The 22,414-nt window shown below is 32.8% G+C and overlaps 3 protein-coding genes across 3 annotated transcripts; 2 read left to right on the plus strand and 1 right to left on the minus strand.

The window, feature by feature from the left end:
* The first annotated feature begins 1,671 nt into the window (after window positions 1–1,671).
* LOC106405881 (probable WRKY transcription factor 33) lies at window positions 1,672–3,803 on the plus strand. Its single transcript, XM_013846435.3, has 4 exons — window positions 1,672–2,044; window positions 2,117–2,742; window positions 2,822–2,983; window positions 3,169–3,803. Exons 1-4 carry the CDS (start codon window positions 1,811–1,813, stop codon window positions 3,578–3,580), a joined length of 1,434 nt encoding a protein of 477 aa, XP_013701889.2. The 5' UTR covers window positions 1,672–1,810; the 3' UTR covers window positions 3,581–3,803.
* LOC106405882 (CASP-like protein 4B1) lies at window positions 3,765–4,923 on the minus strand. Its single transcript, XM_013846436.3, has 3 exons — window positions 4,532–4,923; window positions 4,329–4,452; window positions 3,765–4,120 (listed from the first exon to the last, which is right to left on the minus strand). Exons 1-3 carry the CDS (start codon window positions 4,783–4,785, stop codon window positions 3,929–3,931), a joined length of 570 nt encoding a protein of 189 aa, XP_013701890.2. The 5' UTR covers window positions 4,786–4,923; the 3' UTR covers window positions 3,765–3,928.
* An 8,451-nt stretch (window positions 4,924–13,374) lies between these two features.
* On the plus strand, window positions 13,375–18,152 carry LOC106450360 (protein DETOXIFICATION 53-like). The gene has a single exon (XM_013892011.2). It carries the CDS (start codon window positions 16,218–16,220, stop codon window positions 17,664–17,666), a length of 1,449 nt encoding a protein of 482 aa, XP_013747465.2. The 5' UTR covers window positions 13,375–16,217; the 3' UTR covers window positions 17,667–18,152.
* Window positions 18,153–22,414: the final 4,262 nt, after the last annotated feature.

Here is a 22,414-nt window from a genome sequence, read left to right on the forward strand (position 1 = left end):
GTTCATGCAAGCTGAGTGATGAACATGAGTGTCAACTTTCCTAACGTTATAAAAATCACGGTGTGGTGCACTTTTTGGGCAACAACATAACGCTCAACAATCAGCAGCTACGAAAACGATTGTTCACACCGAAATCTTAATAAGAAACGGTTTCTAAGTTATAACTCTTAAACCATGGTATAGTGCATTATTTGTAGTGCTACTTAACTCATTGCCACTAGTAACGAAGTTAGTGGAGGCTTACGAATCAAACATGTAATGATTTGCGCTAACGAAGAGAAAAAAAAAACAAGTAACCACACCGTGATTTTTACAAACAAATATTGCATTGTATTAGTATGAACGGTATATAGTATGCTAGTAAACATCCATATACAAAAATTTCTACACTCCTAAATGGTTGTTCATATCAATTAAGATACAAAAGAAATCAAAACAAATCCTTAGTAGCTTCCATATGGTATAAGAAACATTAACAAACAAATAATATACGCATATAACATAGGTTTCAGGATAATTCAAAATATAAGAAAAGAAGGTTTTTTATTATATGAAAGTATATAAGTGATTGAGAAGCAACAAGATGTGGGCTCATCAATCATTTTGGTTGTTCCAAGCACAACTTATTTTTTTTTTTGTTTCCGGTGAATTTAAAACTAACATTAAACAAAATGCATACGAAATAACTCTTTTACAACTTATTCTCATTAGATGGTATTTGTTTCCGGTGAATTTTGTCTATAAAACCAATTACCTAATAATTCCAAATAACTCTTGGTAAATATTAGGAGTGAAATCCTTGTTTTCCAATAAGGGGGGATTTGAAAGAGTTTGAATAAATGATTAATTCAATATGGGTGGATTTGATAGAACTTTTATAATACTAGATACAATAAGGAGAGATTTGAACAAAAACCGGAATTCCCCCATATCCTTAGTACAATAAGCCCCCTAATCTTGTTAAAGCACACAATGAATAAACAGTAATCTTTTTTTGAACAAATAATAAACAGTAATCAAAGGTGTTAAATGTTAATGAAATTTTTTTTTTGGTAAAATTAATAAAAGTGATTAGTCACAATCCTAAGATCCTACTTGGTCCCACACTAGATACACTACTATAAGAGTTTAAATCATCATTTAAGTAATTGATAAACACATAAACCTACAAACTGTTTTAAAATTTTCAGAAAAACAAAATGATACAATTTAATAACGTTTGAGAGTTGGTACAAGCAAATAGATTAGTTTGAAACCAAGTGGCCACACATGGATTTAATATAGACTTAAATTGGTTTTGCTAATCATATACTCCAAATTATTCACTCCTAATTTGTACTGCTTAAAAGAAAGAGAGGACCTTGTCTACTACCTACTAAAACAGTCAAAAAAATTCCAAGATTCTCCAAAAATGTTTTACAAATCGAATTTTCATCCAAGTTAACTGAACAACAAAAAATTTACACGAGGCAGTGAGAAAGGCATCCTAAAGAATGATGAAAGCAAGCCGCCTCGTTCAAAGTCAAGGCCACAAGGTCTGACCATCTCCATCTTCTAATCTTTTCAACGGTCAAACATTTTACACCTTCTCAGAAACTACACTTTATTTCATCTGTTCCATTAACTGAAAAATAAATAAATAGGAAAATTCACCAATCAGACTGTTCAATATGTTTTATATATTCAGACACAAACAAACATATACATAACATCTCTTTTTCCTCGTCTTCGCTCCCCCTTCTCCCAAGCTTTCCTAACTAACCACTTTCTATAAATATCTGAAACTAGTCTTTCATAAATTATTTTATGTATGGCTGCTTCTTCTCTTCTTACTATGGACAATAACAGAACCAGACAAAACATGAATGGTTCTGTTAATTGGTCACAACAAACCTCAAGAGCATCACCAGCATCTTTAGAAGATCTTGAGATCCCACCAAAGTTCAGATCTTTTGCTCCTTCTTCAATCTCAACCTCTCCTTCCACTTGTTTCAGCCCCTCTGTTTTCCTAGATTCCCCTGCTTTTGTCTCCTCTTCTGCTAACGTTAGCCTCTCTGTTTTAAACTCTGTTTTTGATTCCAATTCTATTCTAATCATTCTTGATTCTGTTTTGTAGGTTCTTGCTTCTCCAACCACAGGAGCTCTGATCACAAACGAAAGTGACCATAAAAGTATAACTGAGGAAGAGAAGACTAACAACAACAACAACAGCCTTAGCCTCTTTGATTTCTCATTTCAGACACAACCATCAGGAGTTTCTGCTCCTACAACAACAACAAACAGTTCTGTCTTACAATGGAGCCAAACAGATACTCGTCCAAACAACAACACTCATCAAGCTGTACCTTACAACGGAAGGGAGCAAAGGAAAGGAGAGGATGGTTACAACTGGAGAAAGTACGGACAGAAACAGGTTAAAGGGAGTGAGAATCCCAGGAGTTACTATAAGTGTACTTACCCGAGTTGTCCAACGAAGAAGAAAGTGGAAATGTCTTTGGATGGTCAGATCACGGAGATTGTGTATAAAGGAAGCCATAACCATCCTAAACCTCAATCCACTAGAAGATCATCATCTTCTTTTTCAACATTTCACTCAGGTGGACTTGATCATCATGGTTCTTCTGATTCATTTGCTATCCAGCAAGAAGATAACGCTACTTCTGGTTCTCTTGGAGACGATGAGTTATCGGTTATCAGCAGAGAGGAGGAAGATTATGGGAGTGAACCTGAAGCAAAGAGATGGTAAGATCATCATCATCACTCTCTTTGACCAAACTTGAATAAGAAGGTTCTAATATGTTTGTCTATGTGTGTGTTTCAGGAAAGGAGAGAACGAGACAAACGGTGGGAGTGGTAATGGAAGCAAGACAGTGAGAGAGCCGAGGATTGTTGTGCAGACAACAAGTGACATAGACATTCTTGATGATGGTTACAGATGGAGAAAGTATGGTCAGAAAGTCGTCAAGGGGAACCCAAATCCAAGGTAATAATAAGACGTAAACATGTGTGGATAATAAATGGTTAGGCGATAATTAGGCGTTTTATAGGAAATTAGTAAAATTATTTTGTTTATGACCGATTTGCTTTGTAAACACCACCTATACCGGGTTTTAGAACACTTAAGGTTCTAAGAATCTGACATTTTTATGTTTTTTTTTTACTTAATAGGAGCTACTACAAGTGCACAACGACCGGTTGTCCAGTGAGAAAACATGTTGAGAGAGCATCACACGATATGCGAGCGGTGATCACAACCTACGAAGGGAAACACAACCACGACGTACCTGCAGCTCGTGGTAGCGGTTACTCTACAAACAGACTGGCACAAGATCCTTCTTCAGCACCAATTAGACCAAATGCTATTGCTGGTCACTCTCATTACACTACTTCTTCTCAAGCACCATATACACCTCAGATGCTGCAGCACAACAACAACACTAATGCTGGGCCTTTTGGTTACGCTATGAACAACAACATTCAAACGCAACAAAACAACTTTGTTGGGGGTGGGTTCTCTATAGCAAAAGAAGAACCAAACGAGGAGTCTTCCTCCTCCTTTTTCGATTCGTTTTTGTCCTGAAGACAAGGGTTTAACTACTTACTAGTGATCATGCTGATACTCTACTAAAACTATATAGTCCTTAGAGAAAATTATTTCATTTGTTGTTTTTTTTTCATGGCTCATGCGAGAGCTTTCACACGCCTGTAATGTAATAATATCTTTAGTTTTTTTCTTTGTACCATAGAAATAGATAAAAGGTATAATAAAACCAATCAATCAATGTTCACATGTTTTCACTTCATACAATGTATCATCAAAGAACATACACAGTCACAGACCCAACATAACAGGACGTAAAAGAATGAATGACATTTACACGTATGGCAAACATCAACACGGTATAAAAAACGACTGAAGCACATAGATTCAGATAAAAGAATGAGTGGATAGTTTGTAACCGGAGAAGAGAGCAGAGAGAGCTAAAGAGACGAAGGCGAAGACAGCCATGCTGATAGCTGAAGCAGCAGAGTCAGTGAATATGTTATCTTGACCTTCTCTGAATCTGTTGGTTAATGGTATAGCAGATGATGCAGCTGATATGAGAAGATAAGCTACAATCTGCAATCACAATGAAAGATTCGTTACAACATTTTTGCACCAAAAGATCATAATATTTTTCTTATCAACATTTGAATAGTCTATTCCTTGGTTTTCTAACGAGGCCTAAAGCATGATAATATTAGTTTATGGCAGAACTCGATTTTACCACTGTGCTACCATGGCTTGGTTAAAATCCATAATTTTACAAATAGTCTTTCTCTGTTACCTGATCGCCGGAGAAATCGACCAACATTGAAGTCCGGCGATCGAAGAACTCTCTTTTCGAGAGATATACAAACGTTTGCCACGCAGTGTACACCGTTGAGATGATCGCAATCGCCAAAACGTATCTGAAGGAAACAAGAAACTTTCAAGAACACAGTTTCATATTCGTAATCTAAGTGAATTTTAGAATCAATAGAATCTCACTTGTACTCTTCATAGTCGTCGAAGTTTCTACCGTATCCATGTTTGTTAGAGACCATGATGATGAAAGCAAGGAGAGAGAACAGAAGACACAACCCTCTCGTGATCGGAGACGCTTTCTTCACCAAATCCTCCCTCTTCCATCTCTGAGTAATCGCAGAAAACGACGACGTTCCAGACCCCTGCGTCGTCTCCGTCTTCGCCGCCGCCTCCACGTCGGAAGCTTCAACGGGATTCTGTTTGTCGGGATTCGTCATACCGATTCGATCTCCAAAAAAAAAACTTCTCGATCGGAATCGATTATGGTTTCACCTTCTTTAAATGCGAAGAAATGGGGGAAGGAATAACAAACTTGGAAGAAAAGTAAACTATAAATTCGGTTTTATTAGGACATGTAGTTAAGGTTGTCGGGGTCGTGTAATGGCGGGAGTGATTAAGGTAATTAATGTGGTTGACAGTTGTTTAAGTTAACCAGACGCGCGATGTGTGGCGCACGGCGCGTGATAATACAATGCTTAGAAGTTAAATACGTGGCTTGCAGTTTGTTGATTGGTACAGACAGCGAAGTCTGGGGCTGTCATTGGTGGACTGAAATCCCCTGTATATATTAATTGAGGAACATTTGAAAAAATGTAACCTCAATTTTGTATTAATTAAAATAGGTCTCAATGCATAAGTGGCACTCAATTAGGTAGTCAATTACATTCAATTGAAAAATAAGTAGGTCCACATTCGATTTTTATATGTTGTTAGATACATAAGTTGGTCAAACTATATGATATAATGATATGATATGTTATTTTCTTTCCTTAAATCAAGCCTACGGAATTACCATAAATGACTAATATATATATGACAATTAATGATTTTAATAATAAAGATTTGATAACAATTTATATCTCCTCCATCATTTTTTGTTTAATTTTATATTATTAAAATAAATTAAACAATCAAATTAGCTATAAAAGTAAAATTTAGATTTTTTCGTATATGTTATATTTTGAATTTTTAAAAACGACAATAAATGACTAAAACTATTAAAATTATTATGTTAAAAATTAATGATCAATGGTTTAACATTTTTATTATAAGAAGATACACATGATTTTAAAACCATATGAGTAAAAAATATCATTTAATAATAAATAAATATATATATATATATATATATATATATATAGATTAAACACTATATACCATAGGATTACATAAATATTTTAATATTAAAAGTTTCAATGAATTTTCAAGAACATTTATAAATTATAAACTTATTAAAGATTTCAGATTGAAAATTTTGTTATCGATGATTTAAATATTTTGTTATAAAATGATATGAATGATCATAGAACCGTATGATTATAAATTCTTATTTAATAAATAACTATATAAAATATACTATTCTTAGAAAAATAGGTTGGTCCATCTTAACTTATATTACACTTTTTATTAAACTAACTATCGAATTGATAAATAACGTACCAAAAAATGTTTTGCACTTTCCTTAAATAAAAGCTACGAAATTACCTAATATGATTAACATATATGTGAAAATTAATTATTATGAATAATAAATATTTGATAACAATTTTTGTATCTTAGTTCTTTTTAAAAAAAATTTATATTATTAAAAGATATTAAAAATCACATTAAATATATAATAAAAATATTTATATTTTTTTATATGTTATATTTTGAATTTTTCAAAACGTCTATAAATTATTAGAAATTTGAAGATCACCACTCTTAAAATTTTGTGATCAATAGATTATTTTTTTTGTCATAATAAGTTACAAATGATCATAAAATTGTATTAATATGAACTTTTATTTAATATTATAAGAAGATACACATGATTTTAAAACCATATGAGTAAAAAATATCATTTAATAATAAAACATATATATATATATATATTAAACTATATACCATAAGATTACATAAATATTTTAATATTAAAACTTTCAATGAATTTTCAAAAACATTTATAAATTATAAACTTATTAAAGATTTCACATTGAAAATTTTGTTATCGATGATTTAAATATTCAGTTATAAAACGATATGAATGATCATAGAAGTGTATGATTATAAATTCTCATTTAATAAATGACTATATAAAATATACTATTCTTAAAAAAATAGGTTGGTCCATCTTAACTTACATTATATTTTTTATTAAACTAACTATCGAATATTCGAATTGATAAATAATCTACCAAATATTGTTTTTGCACTTTCCTTAATTAGAAGCTACGAAATTACCTAATATGATTAACGTATATATGAAAATTAATTATTATGAATAATAAATATTTGATAACAATTTTGGTATCTTAGTTTTTTTTTAATTTTATATTATTAAAAGATATTAAAAAAATCACATTAAATATATAATAAAAACATTTATATTTTTTCTTATATGTTATATTTTGAATTTTTCAAAACGTCTATATATTATTAGAAATTTGAAGATTCTCACTCTGAAAATTTTGTGATCAATAGATTATTTTTTTTGTTATAATAAGTTACAAATGATCATAAAATATAACGCATATGAATTTTTATTTAATAAATATTCAAACTAAATAATATATATATATATATATATATATATATATACTAATGATTTAAAGCAACAAGATTGGCTGATCAATTTAGTTGTCCAGTTGAAATCTTTCAAAAGTATGTGAAAGACTAAAGTCAAAGTAAATATGGATTTAGAATAGTAGTTATATTTTACTAACCAAAATACCGAAAAAACCGAACCGAATCGAAACCAACCCGATATCTGGATTGAACACCCCTAATCCAAATGAAGCCAAACTATTGTTTCATTCTCCAAAATATAATAAAAATAATAACTTAATTCCGCGCAAGGCGCGGGTCTTATCCTAGTTATTATTTATTTTGGGATTTGTGACTTATATTTATTGTTTTTAATTAACATTTTTAAAAGAAGAAAGCATTGAAACCATGTAAATTAAGTCGTTAAAGCTTGAATGAGATTATATTTTGACCATAATGTACTCTGAAGGTAATTTTTAAATGTTGGTTTGTACTGAAAGTTTAATGTTATTAATTTGTAATACTATATATTTTTTTTTTTTGTTTTGCTGACCGTGGAGTTCCCAGGCGGTAACTCTAGACTAATCCCCACGAGGCCTTCCATCCGGGCACGCACGGTTATAGGCGGGAAGGTGGCCACGGCGACTCGAACCCAGGGCGGACACTCCAGCCGGAGTTCCAATACCACTAGGCCAAGAGCTCTTGGTTAAAATAATACTATATTTTTGCTACGATATCATTTGAGAAGACTGTTCCACAAGTTCAAGAATATAGTTTAGAAAGTTTATAAAATTTAATTAGATAAATAAATTATGATTTTGGGGGATAAAAACACTCAATTAATTATATGAGAAGTAGCACCCAAGTAAATGATTTTTGCAGCAACCATTGTTTTTTTTTTTTTTGACAACCAGCAGCAACCATTGTTTTGTGGAATTATTTACTTTATTAACTCTCACAATATAATTATATATCTACCAAATTAATCCAAAATTTGGTATATCAAAGTTTGATTGGAGAGTTTCAAGAATCATTTGGAGATTGTAAACCTTTCTCAAAAGAAGTATTTGGAGAATGTGTTTCTTTTATATGAAGAATATTGATCATTGTCGTGTTAGGTAAATCAAAAGAAATGAATTGAGAAACGCGTTTAAAAAAATCTAGTGTTATGTTAAACAATCAAAATAGAAAAAAAACAATTCATCAATAAAATTGACTAAATAATTAGAAAGAGGTTTGTTTATGAGCACGAAACAAACGATTTTGATAAGTCCATTATTCAACATGTTATTTTGTGAAATTATGTCACATTTTATGTGTTAGATTTCTTTTTGGCTAATTGAGACATATATCTATGGCATTCTAATTACCAATGACAATATCTTGTTGAACTTTCTTTTATTGTTTACATTAATGTTAATCATTTCCGCAATATGTAGAATATACCATTTACAGTCTTTCAGTAATATGTATAATCTCTAAGAAAAAAAATATAGCAATTTGTACTTTCGTATGTTGTTTGGAAATCTCCCAAGAAGTTTTCAAAAGAAAATTACATTTTCAAAGTTACTAGTTAGAACAAAATACATGTTTTTCTTGTCAATGATCAATGGTCTTCTCGACACATAATACTAAACAACTACTTTGTGAGGGAGTTAAATTAGTTCCAAACTCACAACAATGAATTAAAGTTAACATGTACAATCGTTGAACAACTTATAGTTTAATAGAAAATAAGTCAATTTCTTAGTTTTTAAAGGATTTAATGATGAATTAACCTCTTGTCATGGTTAGATATTGAACACAAGACCTTGACTAAGTCTACCACACATCCGTAACATGATCAAAGTCAAATGATGAAAACCAATATTAAGTATATGTTTCCTTAACCTTCTCTACTTATCATTTATGTATTTTGTTTTAAGATATTGCAACCAATGATTTTGAGAACATTAGTATGTAATATGGTGATATAAATTACTCCATTGACCATAACCACAACATTAAATCTGCTTAGTAGATATCACATAAAATTGCCGAACTACAAAAAAAATTAAAATAATTTTTTATTCCAATTCAATTCTTTTTAGATGATATAGTTTAAATTTGATTAATTATTCTTTCCCCTTTTTTTTGAGAGAGAGAGTGTTTTGATTATACAAAATATGATAAAAGGTATGTAAGTTTTGATAAAAGGGTTCTGAGAGCGTGGGAGAGAGTCATTACCTCAGTGGCGTCCTCAAGTCTGACTATGAGTCTTCATCAGTAAGGTGGAACATAGCCAGAGTTTCTGGTTGCGTTGGAGAGATGGCTAATTGTTGTGTCGAACTTACAAAAAATTCTTTTTCGGTGGTTAGAATTGTTTTGTTCTATTTTGATTGTTTAACATAACCCTAGATTTTTTTAAACGCGTTTCTCAATACATTTCCTTTGATTTACCTAACACAACAATGATCAATATTCTTCATATAATTGCCATATGTTTGGTAAACTACAAAGTCTTTTACTAACTCATTTTACTATCTCATTGATATGTTAGTGAAACTAACGAAAAGTGATATATGAAGATTCTAAGAAGCCATATGGGATCCACAGATCCAAAAAATGAGTGAAAGAATAAGAGTAGAAGTAATGCAACAAAAGTTTGATGGGTCAAAGAGTATGTAATGTTAATTTCGTCTCAAATATCACTAGATCATGTGAAGAATCAAGTTTTCTTGTTATTTCAGACATCGATCGAAACCGGCCTGTCCCCCAACTCTCAAATGAATCATTCAATCACTTTTATGAATCGGTTTCTAAAGTTTTGTTTAGTGAGTTTGCTTACGCTTTAACCAAATTCTATCTTGTTTAAACAAAACACAATCAACGAAAAGTGGGTGGAATTGATAACAAAACCGGTTCCAATATTATTTAAAATGAAGCCCAATAACGGCCCAATACCAGAAACAACACTATATTTCATGTCCGAGATACTCTGAATACTCGACCCGATTCCCTCACCAGCGATCTCAGCTCCTCGCTCGCTAGCCCATGGTAGCTCACACGAAATCCCCCGAATCCCCTCGGCCATTGCACCAACCGATCCACCAACCCTTCTCTCCTCCACGCCAATAGCCTGAAATCAATATCCGCTGGGATTATATGACGTGAACCGCAAGGTTCACCTCAGGAATGAGACTCGGGGAGCGTGAGGTCTAGAACCTTGATTGATCTCTTTATGATCACGGCGAGGAGGAGGTGGTGGTAGTGGAGTCAATTAAGATTCGTTTAACTGGCTCCTGGTTCGCATCAGAGCCATTGAATGATCATATACTCATATGGTTCTCTAACTTCTTTTCCGCTGCGAAGATTCGAATGTCAGATGGGAAAGCTTTGAGAAGTTGAAGATGTTGCCAGCTTGGATTTGGGCTAACATGTGGGCCGCGTTTGATTTTGACCCGGTCTACTTGTTCTGCTTCGAAGTTGCAAAATGATCTCAAGCATGAGACAAACCTGAGCTTTACTTCAAATGGGTTAAGCTTTAATTAGTGAAACCTGGTGTAAGACCTTGATTATCCGTATAACTGGTTTTTAAGTTTCTTATTATTTATTTATTTTTTCTTTAAAAAAAATTAAAAAAGGAATCAATTACGGGCCGCCACGTGTCAGTGGGGTCCGCAGACAGTACAAGGATCAGAACAAAAGCGATCCTTATTTCATCTTCTTTGTTACCGATTTTTACTCGAAATATGGGGCCATCACTTTAAAAACCCCCTTGTAACTCCCGATAATTGTGCTCTAATAACTTTTGAATAAATTTGAAAGTATTAAACCTAAACCATATAAATAGCTATATTCGACTAAAAATAAGCATCGAAAACAAACTATAGTTTTTTACGGACAGGCTATTTGTTTTAAAAAAAAATATTTGTTTTTGAAAAAGAAAAATAAAATCTTTGACATCGACATTACTGAATTCAAACATTGAAGAAAAATTAGTCTCTCAAAGAAGGAACAAACCTCCTATTAATCTAATTTTCTTAAAATGTATTTAGGTTGTTGAGTGTATCAGTGTATGGTAAGAATTAAACAATACAAAAGTAATATTGAAAATGTAAAAACATGTGATTGGATCAAGTATTTTAATATTCACTTTTAGATGTATTAAAGATAATTAACCCCCATAAACTATGATTTTCCAACAAAAAAGAATCATATATATGGAAAGAACAATATAACATGTAGCCCGACGTTGACATGAATGATCAAACATAACAGAAACAAACACTACAAAATTAGTTGATAACAACCCCAACCTAATCGAAGGGTCGTTATTTCAAATAGATATGTATTACAAGGGTATATCATTATAGCTATTGGATGTCTCTGAGTTCCATCTTGTTTTCCTGGAGTGATTAAAATATAAATCTCTGTACCAACCAAGTTTCGTTTTAAAAGTTTAAGATAAGTGGACCAACTAAGTTAACAAGTGTAAATTCTACATTTTTTACTTTGCAAAGAAAAGTTGATCACAAGTGTGGTGAGTGTGCATTATTGAAGTTGAAGGGCATGCATGTGATTATACACTAATTGGTTAGTCATAGCATCTTCCGTACGTTAGTAAGCTTCGCTAATGGTCCCCATTTGATTTTATAATTTGTCCCATGAGATTTTGGGCAATATATAAGATGACAAGTTACACTATCAACACGAATAGAAAGCAGAGCTATAGGAACTAGGAAGGATATTCTTTTATTAAACTTAATACATTGAAAACAGTTGTTTATTACAGACGATATAATTGTATGTAGGTTTGGCAATAGGGAGACATGGAACAAGTTTTGGTGACATCGAAGCTGTCGCTATCAAAGAAGATGTAATGAAAGTATCAAATAGCTTACTAACTCATATGTATGGGTCTGAGTAGACAATCCCACACCGCCGCTAATGATTTTGTTATTTCAAAATTCTTCACTTTATCGAAGATATTAACTTTTATGTTAGAGAATTGCAGCTAAAATGCCTTTAAGATGACACCATCATTGATTTTGTATCTTTTACATTATCAAAGAAATTTATATTTATAAAATGTAAATTGCAACTAGACGCCCTTAATCCCTTTCTACGATGTAATGATAATTATGATGTTTATCCTTATGTAAATATTGTGGAAAAGTGATCAAAATAATTTTTTAAAAAAATTTAACTCTTGTATATGTAAATTGATATTTTTTGGTTAAGAAAAATAAGAATAACTATATACATATATTCCAATAAATAAAAGTGAAATTATTTTGTGAAAGAGACCAAAATGTAGGTATAAGAACACGCAATGTAAAATTTTATTCTATAAGAACCCATATATCATATACGTAAAAACTAACGTATGTACATCTAATGATAAGTAAGATATATGATGATGGTGTCTATGGATGGTGGAGAATCTATACATCTAATATTCTAACAACCAACTCTCGTGATCTAGCCAAACTATCTAACAAAATCATATTGCTCTAACTCTTGTTCTTGTTGGTTACATAAAGCAATAATTAGGCGAAAAAACCCTGTTGAGAATAAGTTTCACGGTTTTACCAAGAGACAAACCCATCAAATGATCTTCAAATTTTGAAACCAAGATATATCCAATACGATCAATCTAACTCTCGTCAGTCTTGAGGAACTCAGAACGTCAACAAGTACATCAGCTGCATCAAAGCGTCAAGTACCATGTGTCAATCACACTTCTCATTTTCCTATGCACCGAACCAGAAAAAATCTTCTTCACTATCTATATGTTGGGAGAACGTGAAACTAAAACTTCAAACATGTGTATCGATGATATACAATTATTAGTCTTAGATTTTTGTGAAACTAGTTCTTGACTGGAGTTTTATCCATTCATTATTATACGAAGTTAAATTAGGTGTAGCAATAGATAATAATAATTAAACCCAAGCATGGTTTATCTAGAGATGATATACATAGAGAGTTCCCAAAGCTTTTTACTTCTCCACTTTCATCATCGGTGGCATTCTCATCTGATAGGCCCTTGAGCATTTTAATCACACACACACACACACACACACATATATATATATATATATATAAGTTAACTGCTTCTTTTTGAGAAATATAGGTGATCATAACTGCTTTGTTGTCTCTCTTCATTGCCAGAATTGAATATCTAACAAAATTTGGTTTAAAATGTATTAACTACAAGTCTTAATGAAACGAAGGAAGTAAACTATACTTGTCAAAAGTTATATAGGAAAGAAATATTCAAACACTAATCTAAAAGAGACGAATATAATTAAAGGCAAGAGTTGGCAAATATTTTATGCACCAAAGTGAAGTCATATTATATTTGATTTTTTACTATAAGTGTAAGCCTTTCTTTTCTTTTTTGTCAAGCATTTCTATAAGTAGAAAATAAAGTATAAAGGAAACACTTTAGTTAATTGGTTCAGTGACTTCTGTCTAAGATAACTGTGTGGAAGTGTATATATTAAGAAGATTTAACTCATGTCTATACATACATACGAAGAAACAGGTTCCGGGAAGAAAAAAATAGTCCTACACATACATACATATTTTTTAATGGAAAAGGCGAGTAAAATTGTAAAGTAATTGAGAATAATTGTGGTGGACTAATGGAAGTGAACATAAATACGAGGGGAAGGAACATAAACATTCTCCTTGTCTCTCACACTCCCAGACACACATTCGTTCCAGTTTTCGTAGTTACTAACATATCTTTTTGTTAAGTGAAGTGTGATAAATATAATATACAAACATCAATATAAATGAGCATGTGCAGATCGAACATGAAAAGCAGTGAGTCTGGAGAGATTGTAAACGGAGAATGCGATATTTCAACGTCCGTAAAAGAAGAAACTAGTGGCAACGCCAAATTCTCCGCTGGTCTCCGTCGCATCCCTTTCAACGAGGCTTGTTTCTATCTCCTTCTTGTTTACGTTTTCGTCCACAAAGTATTTTTTGATTAGGTTGGACAATGCTTACTGTTTGATTCATACTTCTCGTGTGTTTTCATTGGTGAAAACTAGTTTTCGTGATTCAAGATCTTATTCACATAATATAGATACGTTATCTACGTTTTTTATACTATACATTTTCGGTCACTTTTTCAGGTTTTGGGGTGTAAATTATATGGAATTCTTGGAACTTGATCTTAGACTGGACTGAATGCCTGCTTTTGACTGTTTTAATAGCAATTTAATGGAAAGTAATGTATCTCTTTTAGAATCAGTTTGAAGAAAACTTCAATATTTTCACTTAGTTAACAAGTATATTGACATCCATTATATGTAACTATTGTCTATGTATATATGATGTATGAATGTGTGTGTGTTGATATTTATATATATGAATAAAGCGTCACTAGTATGATATGCATCTTCGGAGCATGTTTATTGCGGGTCTCTTAGGTAGGTGTTCTTAACGTAATATAAGATACAATTTCTTAGCTTTTTTAATTAAAAGCTAAGAAACTGTATCTTATGTTACGCTAAGAATCCCAACCTAAGAGACCTGCAATAAACATGCTCTCAGTTTCATGGATTGAGATATATGCTTTGTTTCGGGGTTGTACTTACTAAGAAAAGTTTTCTATATATGTTTCCTCATTATATACTCCTTCCGTTTCATATTAAGTGTCGTTTTAGAGAATTTTTTTCATTACAAAATAAGTGTCGTTTTCGATTTTCAATGCAAAATTTATTAATTTTATGCAAAATTTATTTTTCTATTGGTTGAAATATGGTTAGGTGTATAGGTAATAGTGTTTTTTTATACAAAATTAATTGTTTTCTTAATCCGTGTGCCGAAACCTAAAACGACACTTATAATGAAACTAAGGGAGTATATTTTTATTAGCTCATTTAGTTAGCACAAAGTACTTTATTATCTTATTAGTTCCATTTTAAATATAATCTACTTACTTTTCATTTACTTTCTTGAAAACTCTTAACTCATTTTCTTTTTGATATCTCAATTATAGTTCATTATATTTTTATGATATATGAATTCTTAGACGATTTTGTGTTTGTAAAGTATTGATATTTCTAGTGAAAATCATAAAATGAAAGATATCTAAGCTTAGTGTTACAAAAAAAAAAAAAAAAAAGATATCTAAGCTGATTTGTTTTCAAAAAGAAAATAAAAGGTGCGTTTTTTAGAACCCATGATGACTTTTATTAAAAAAGATCCTAGAATGTTGGTACAGTTAGTCATTCGCTTTTCTGTCACTAGTGAATTTGATTATTCAGTTCTAAAAGTTATAGAATTTAAACCTTTTTCTCTTCTTTTTGAACTTTCTCCTTCCAGTCCCAGTGGCCATGTGATGCGACCATCTTCCTCGTGCTTCCAAATTGCTCATAATTTTTAATGATAAATATTATTTTCGTAGTATATGTAATATCGTTCTGTTGATCACAATAACAATTTTCTTTAAGCCTACTTTTTTTAATACAAAGAGCGTTTTGTACTTGAAATGTAAAAAAATAGTCAAATACTATATTATACAATTCGTAAATTGGAAATTTATTAAATTTTTTCTCAACACTTGTTTAGTTTTGTTTATAGAACGAGTACTAATGAGTGGGTATATACAGTACCAGTCCTGAGGGGAAGCCATAGAATTATAGAAGTATGTGTTTCCAGCCTTGTTTACGATAAATAAATATTCGTCCGCAAATTTAACAGAATCTCTTGTAGCTCAGTTGGATAATAACCTGCAAATATCATGAGAGGTGAATGGTTCAGTTCTCAAGTCATTTTTCAACATTTTTGTTACCATTTAGTATTTTGGGCTTCCGACCCCCGAGTCAGTGGCGGATGTAGCCAATTTTTTTGTTGGGGGCAAGTTACAAGTAAACATAGAAATTAGAGGTAGAATATAAATATGAGTGATGTATCATATTAACGATGCACAAAGATAGAGATTAAATAACATAAAGGAAAAATAACTAGTTTTTTTTTTTTGTTAATGTCAATATAATTATCTCTTGCATCTTTATATATAATATTTTCTTGAATGCGTTTTGCTGTAAGTCTAGAACAGTAAAATAATAAATAGTTGTTCAATAATTGAAAAAACTAACGAAAATGTCACAACTTTTTTTCCATGCAGGTGGGAGAGGAGATGGCATCGCTAACAAAAATAGCATGCCCGATCGTGATGACATCACTCCTCATTTTCTCCAGATCATTAATCTCAATGTGGTTTCTAAGTCACCTCGGGAAAGTTGAACTCGCTGGCGGTGCACTCGCCATGGGCTTCGGAAACATCACTGGAGTCTCCGTACTCAAAGGTCTTTCCGTTGGTATGGACCCAATCTGTGGCCAAGCCTTTGGAGCCAAACGTTGGACCGTACTTAGCCACACGTTTCAGAAAATGTTCTGTCTCTTAACAGCCGTTTCTATACCAATAGCCGTTGCATGGCTCAACATCGAACCCATATTTCTCAGGTTGGGTCAGGACCCCGACATAACCCGTGTCGCTAAGAGTTACATGGTCTTCTTCGTCCCTGAGTTACTAGCTCAGGCCATGCTCCACCCGCTCCGAACGTTCCTCAGAACGCAAGGCTTAACGTCACCGTTGACCATATCAGCGATCATATCCATTCTTCTACATCCTCTATTTAACTACGTCTTCGTCGTGCGTATGCGTTTAGGTGTTGAAGGCGTGGCGGTAGCGATGGCTTTCAACACTATGAACATCAACGTGGGACTGCTCGTTTACACGTGTTTTTCGGACTCTCTAATCAAACCGTGGGAAGGACTTGCTTTGCGGTCGCTTTTTCGCGGCTGGTGGCCGCTGCTTTCTCTAGCCGCACCAAGCGCTATCTCGGTGTGTTTGGAGTATTGGTGGTATGAGATAATGCTTTTTCTTTGTGGGCTTCTCGGTAACCCTAAAGCAAGTGTGTCGGCCATGGGGATAATGATTCAGACAACGGGGCTACTCTACGTAGTCCCATTCGCTATAAGCACGGCCATTGCGACTCGTGTAGGACATGCGCTTGGTGGCGGCCATCCTACACGGGCGCAATGTACAACCGTTATCGGTCTGATACTCGCAGTAGCGTACGGTTTATCAGCTGCTGTCTTTGTGACCGCACTTAGGTCGGTTTGGGGAAAGATGTTCACAGACGAACCGGAGATTCTTGGGTTGATTTCGTCGGCGCTTCCGATCTTAGGGCTTTGCGAGATCGGAAACTCGCCGCAGACGGCGGCTTGCGGAGTCTTGACGGGCACGGCGAGGCCTAAAGATGGAGCACGTGTTAACCTATGCGCGTTTTACATCGTGGGCTTGCCTGTGGCAGTCACGTCCACGTTTGGGTTTAAAGTTGGGTTTTGTGGGCTTTGGTACGGAATGCTAGCTGCGCAGATCACATGTTTGGTTATGATGCTTTGTACGTTGGTTCGTACGGACTGGGAACATCAGGTGAAACGAGCGGAGGCACTTACCGCCGCCGCAGCTGATAGAAGTCGTTCGGAAGAAGAAACCATCCGTACCGAAGTCGAAAATGATGATGATTTAGAGACGGGTTTATTACAAAACACAAATGACTAATTTAGAGTTGTTTAAAATTTTCAGTCGGAAATTTTAACGGATTGTTAATTATATATAGGGTTGTTTTTTCTTTGGGTGCAAAATAAAATACTCAAGATAGATTTGCATCCAAATTGCTATAGCCAATATCTTGGTAAGAGAGTCATAAGTACCATTTAATTGGTTGAGCTAAGTTTTGTTAACATGTAAGCTAGTTTATTGGTTATTTATTAACAAGTTTTCATATGGCTCTTTATGTAAAGTCAACTCAAAACTCTGAAGTATGTAGTGAAGAAATAGTTGTGACGAAGTTTAAATGATTTACTAAATCTTGATTGTGCGTCCGCACAGATGTTTTTTTATTTATTTAATAGATAATATTATGATTTAGTTTGATTTACAAATAGATTATAAATAATTATAAACGTGTTGGCTATTTAAATTGTGGTTAGATGCTAAATTAATCAAAATGACATCTAAATAAATTTGATCATTTTTCCTTCATGGATTATTTTTATATTGTATTTATTTATAAATTTACCATTTAATAAAGCTGTGGTTATTGAACATTTTTGATAACTGATTTTTGATAAATTTACCATTAAAACTAGACCGGTTTCGGGTCTTGATAAATTTTAATTCAAATAATTAATGTAGTAAGATATAAAATTACAGTGTATAAAACATTAAACCTAAATGTTAAGTTTTTGGTAAGCGAACTTTTGGTAAAATCTAAATGATTAATGTAGTAGTTGCAATTTAAATTAATAATTTGTTTTAAATGCCGTGGCATTCATTTGTAAATATTAAAAAAATTAAGGATTAAGTATTATGTATATTTCTGTTCTAATAGATTGATTCATCTGAATGCCTCTGAATAATGTATACAACAAACAATAAGGCCGACTATCCCAGCCCAGCCCAACCCAATCATATATTATATATGTTGCACGGTACACACTTGCCGAAAGTAGCCGCCTATATCTTGCATAGCTAGGACTGTTTGCTAGGAACGTAAAATAAATAATATGCGGATTCATATCCCTAACCCGCTCCATGGCGGGACGATTTGGATTGACATATGTATGTGTATATGATCTCTGAGTTTAATATTCTTGAAACCTAAAAACATCTTCCTCTTTTTTGAATCTCCTTCCAGTAGTTTCTTTCAACCTAAAATACAAAACCTTTCTCTCATACCACCATCATGTCCTCCTCCAACGACGACACGTTCCCTCTCGCTGCTATAGTGTCACCGTTGAGGTTGTTATAATCGATACCAACGCACAAAACGCGCTTTTCAATGTTGCATGACCAGTGTTACTAAAACCCATTGCCAAAATTACTTGGATGCAACACCATTTCATTCGATTTAAACCTAAATAGTTGTCTGCGTCGATATACAACGTGTAAAATTCAAAAGACGATAAATCATCAAACCATATCCCTAAATACATCGAACTCGGATATAAATCCTAAAATAATAATCATGTTCACATTTCACAACTCGAAAGGGATAAATCCAAGTGACATCAAAATACTAGGAAACCAGCCGATTGCGGAAATGACATAAAATGTAACTATATGATGTTTGTTTCATAGTTTTATAATCCAGAGTTAAATAGCAATGAATAAATAAATACATATATTATTTAAATTTAAATTTCTTACATAGTTCTTCGATCGAAATGATGCTATTTCAATTCTCCTTTACTTGAATCTCAATATAGATGGATCATTTTTTGCTTGGGTCAAATCGGATTCTGGTATGATGACGTTGAATTTATAAACTTTCAACTTAAACATTAACTAGTATAAGATAAATTGGTCAGTATTTCTATACCCCAATGTAAAATTGATCAAAAGATGTTTCACGAAATTTATTGAAACTCCTAACGCATTACACGTATGGAATCTGAGCATGCGTAGTAACTATTTGGGCCATATGTATTTACAGCAATATACTTTAAGCTGGGCCATATGTATTTACAGCAATATACTTTAAGCTTGCACGTGTTGTGCTCACATACAATATGTTGCATGCAGCATTTCGGTGCCTAATTCTCAAATTTTCACCGAAAACAAAAAAAAAAGAAGACATAAATCATGTAGCCCCGTAGGCACCGACGTTTTTGAATTAGTTGTACGTTTTTGAATTCTTCCTCTTAAACAGTAAATAAGACTGCACATGAATGAAAACTACAGAAAATTTATTTTGCCGTGTTCCTATAGGCAATAGGCCTATATATCCATAGACATATAGAGAATAATTAACGCATCACCTGACCCAAGGAAACAATATAGGCCCGGGAATTTTACCCGGACCCGAAGACCCGAACCGGAACCGACCCGAAAATACAGGTTCGGGTCCGGGTCCGGGTCCATGCTAAGTACTTATTGGGTCTTTTTTTTTGGATCCGCGGGTCTCGGTTCGGGTCCGGGTCCTACCCGAGACCCGTTCGGGTACCCGAAGTACCCGTAAATAATTGTATATACTAGGTATATTTGGGTAATTGAGTATATTTTTGGTATTTCAGATTTTTTTAAAAGTTCCGGGTTTGGATTTTCGAGTATAATTGTAGGTTTTTGGTAAAATTTTAGATTTTTAGAAAATATAATTCGGGTATTCGGGTAAAATTCGGGTATGTTTTGAGTTTTCGGGTCTGATTTTGGATAAATTTTTGGGTATTTTTGCGGTTCTTCGGGTATTTTTAGAGTTTTCGGGTCCAGTTCGGGTACTTCGGGTCTATTTCGGATCCTAAATACCCGAACCGACCCGGATCCGAAATATACCCGAAAATTTTGGGTATTTTACGGGTATTGAAATTATAGACCCGAACCGACCCGGACCCGACAAGACCCGACCCGGAACCGACCCGAAAAGTTATAGGTACCTATATGGATCTAAATTGGTAGGACCCGAAGGACCCGGACCCGATAATACCCGACCCGAACCCGACCCGAAGACCCGGATGCCCAGGCCTAAAACAATAGTTAAGAAAATACTATAATTTTATTGCAGTTTTAAACATAGCTAAATGAAGAATAATTAAAAAAAAAAGAAGAATCAAAACTATACTAAAAGGAGCAAAAGAAACCTTTTTAGCTATGCCACGTAAGCATTAAAAATCAACCAATCAGGATATTATGTTGTGCCATGTCAGCGTTTGCCTTTTCCAATCGAACATACCGATGAGATTGCTTCGTCTTTTGATGAAAGTTTATGTTCTAGATGTTAGAAATATGAGAGAAGTGTTGCTTTTGAAAGTTGTGTCTTTCTCATTAGCTCTCACTATCAATATATAGTGGAGGTTCCAAGGGTTTACAACAAAGGAGAGAATCTACACATTTATTACATATTGACCACAAAGATATAGTCTTGGTCAAAGCTCATAAATGCTCCGGTTGAATGAGTCTTCATCTTGACTAGTCTTGGTCGGATGAGACGGACCGGAGACGGGTGTAGACGGACCGGATAGTCTGGTCGGATGTAAACCTCTTTGATGGTTAATGGCAATCCACATATCCATATCATGGATTTATAACACTAGAAAGTTTATGTTCTGGAATTTTGTGTTTTTGGAACTACCTGACACATGTGGATGAATAATTTTATTTTCTTTATCTGTTTTCATATGCATCAATATTCAATGAAAAAAATTGTAATGAGTAATGACCAAAAGTGCAATTGGAAGATTATTTTTATGTATTCTATGAGGTTCCATAAAAGAAAAGACTAATATTTTTGAGAAGAGGCCAAAATTCTTAGTTTAGAGCCATTGTTGGTTTGTATGATTTAAATATTAAATTCGGGTAGATTTGTGTAAAAACTTTGTTCTATAGTTTGGTTTGGTGTGGACAAAGATATTATTTGTACGTGTAGATCAATTTTTGATTCAATTTTATTTCTATTATAAAACTGTTCAAGTTGATATTATAATTCAATGATTAGTTGAGTCTGTTAAGTTGTGTTCAAAAAAAAAATTGAGTCTGTTAAGTTGATGACAAAAAGAAAGAACTCAGTGATTTTAAAGTCAAAATAAAGTTTAAACGAATTATAAATTTTACAATTGTTTTATACAAAACTAAAAAATATATTTAAATCATAACTAGGTTTAGTTAGTTTTTACTCATCCTACTTATCATCCTATATGTGATTTCCAGTAATAAGAAACAACAAATTGTGAGTTCAAATTATTTTAAATTTGTTAGACATAAATCGATGAATAAATACAAAAAATTTTAAATTTTCTACCAATTTAATAGTTTAAAATCGATTGTATTATATATTCACGAAATATGGTCATATATAAGTGTAAACTTTTTAAGTTAACTAAAAAATATATGAATACGTTAGGATAATAAATGGTGTAGTTTGTTATCATATAATTCTTTCACAGAAAAAATGATCATTATTCTACAGTAGGAATGTAGATAACAAAAAATAAACGATTTCATTTTTCTTAGTGTCATTTGAATGAGAGTCTATATAAGCTATAATATATGTAAGTAAAATATAAAATGTATCACTGATCCAATTTATCTAGCACCAATATATGAATTTTAAAATGTATCATTCTCATGGTTGATATTTTATAAAGCCAATAAAATAGCAAATTTATCATCCTAAAATAATGTTTTGCTATGTTCGCCAATAAAACTAAAGCAATTTACTATCCTCAGTTAAAAACTTTGCATGGCTAAATAATTTCATTTTAATATATTTTAGTTAAAATTTCTAATGGTGAAGTTTGTTTATTTGTTTGGAA

This window comes from Brassica napus, chromosome C4, assembly GCF_020379485.1.
Source record: "Brassica napus cultivar Da-Ae chromosome C4, Da-Ae, whole genome shotgun sequence".
Classification (NCBI taxonomy): Eukaryota; Viridiplantae; Streptophyta; class Magnoliopsida; order Brassicales; family Brassicaceae; genus Brassica; species Brassica napus.

Bases quoted from the DNA above. Each gene is read 5' to 3' on its own strand.
- LOC106405881 (XM_013846435.3), top strand. From the start codon at position 1,811: ATGGCTGCTTCTTCTCTTCTTACTATGGACAATAACAGAACCAGACAA. The intron at 2,045-2,116 runs GTTAGCCTCTCT...TCTGTTTTGTAG, and splicing joins TTGTCTCCTCTTCTGCTAAC to GTTCTTGCTTCTCCAACCAC. The intron at 2,743-2,821 runs GTAAGATCATCA...TGTGTGTTTCAG, and splicing joins GAACCTGAAGCAAAGAGATG to GAAAGGAGAGAACGAGACAA.
- LOC106405882 (XM_013846436.3), bottom strand. From the start codon at position 4,785: ATGACGAATCCCGACAAACAGAATCCCGTTGAAGCTTCCGACGTGGAG. The intron at 4,453-4,531 runs GTGAGATTCTAT...TGTTTCCTTCAG, and splicing joins GACGACTATGAAGAGTACAA to ATACGTTTTGGCGATTGCGA. The intron at 4,121-4,328 runs GTAACAGAGAAA...TTGTGATTGCAG, and splicing joins TCGATTTCTCCGGCGATCAG to ATTGTAGCTTATCTTCTCAT.
- LOC106450360 (XM_013892011.2), top strand. From the start codon at position 16,218: ATGCAGGTGGGAGAGGAGATGGCATCGCTAACAAAAATAGCATGCCCG.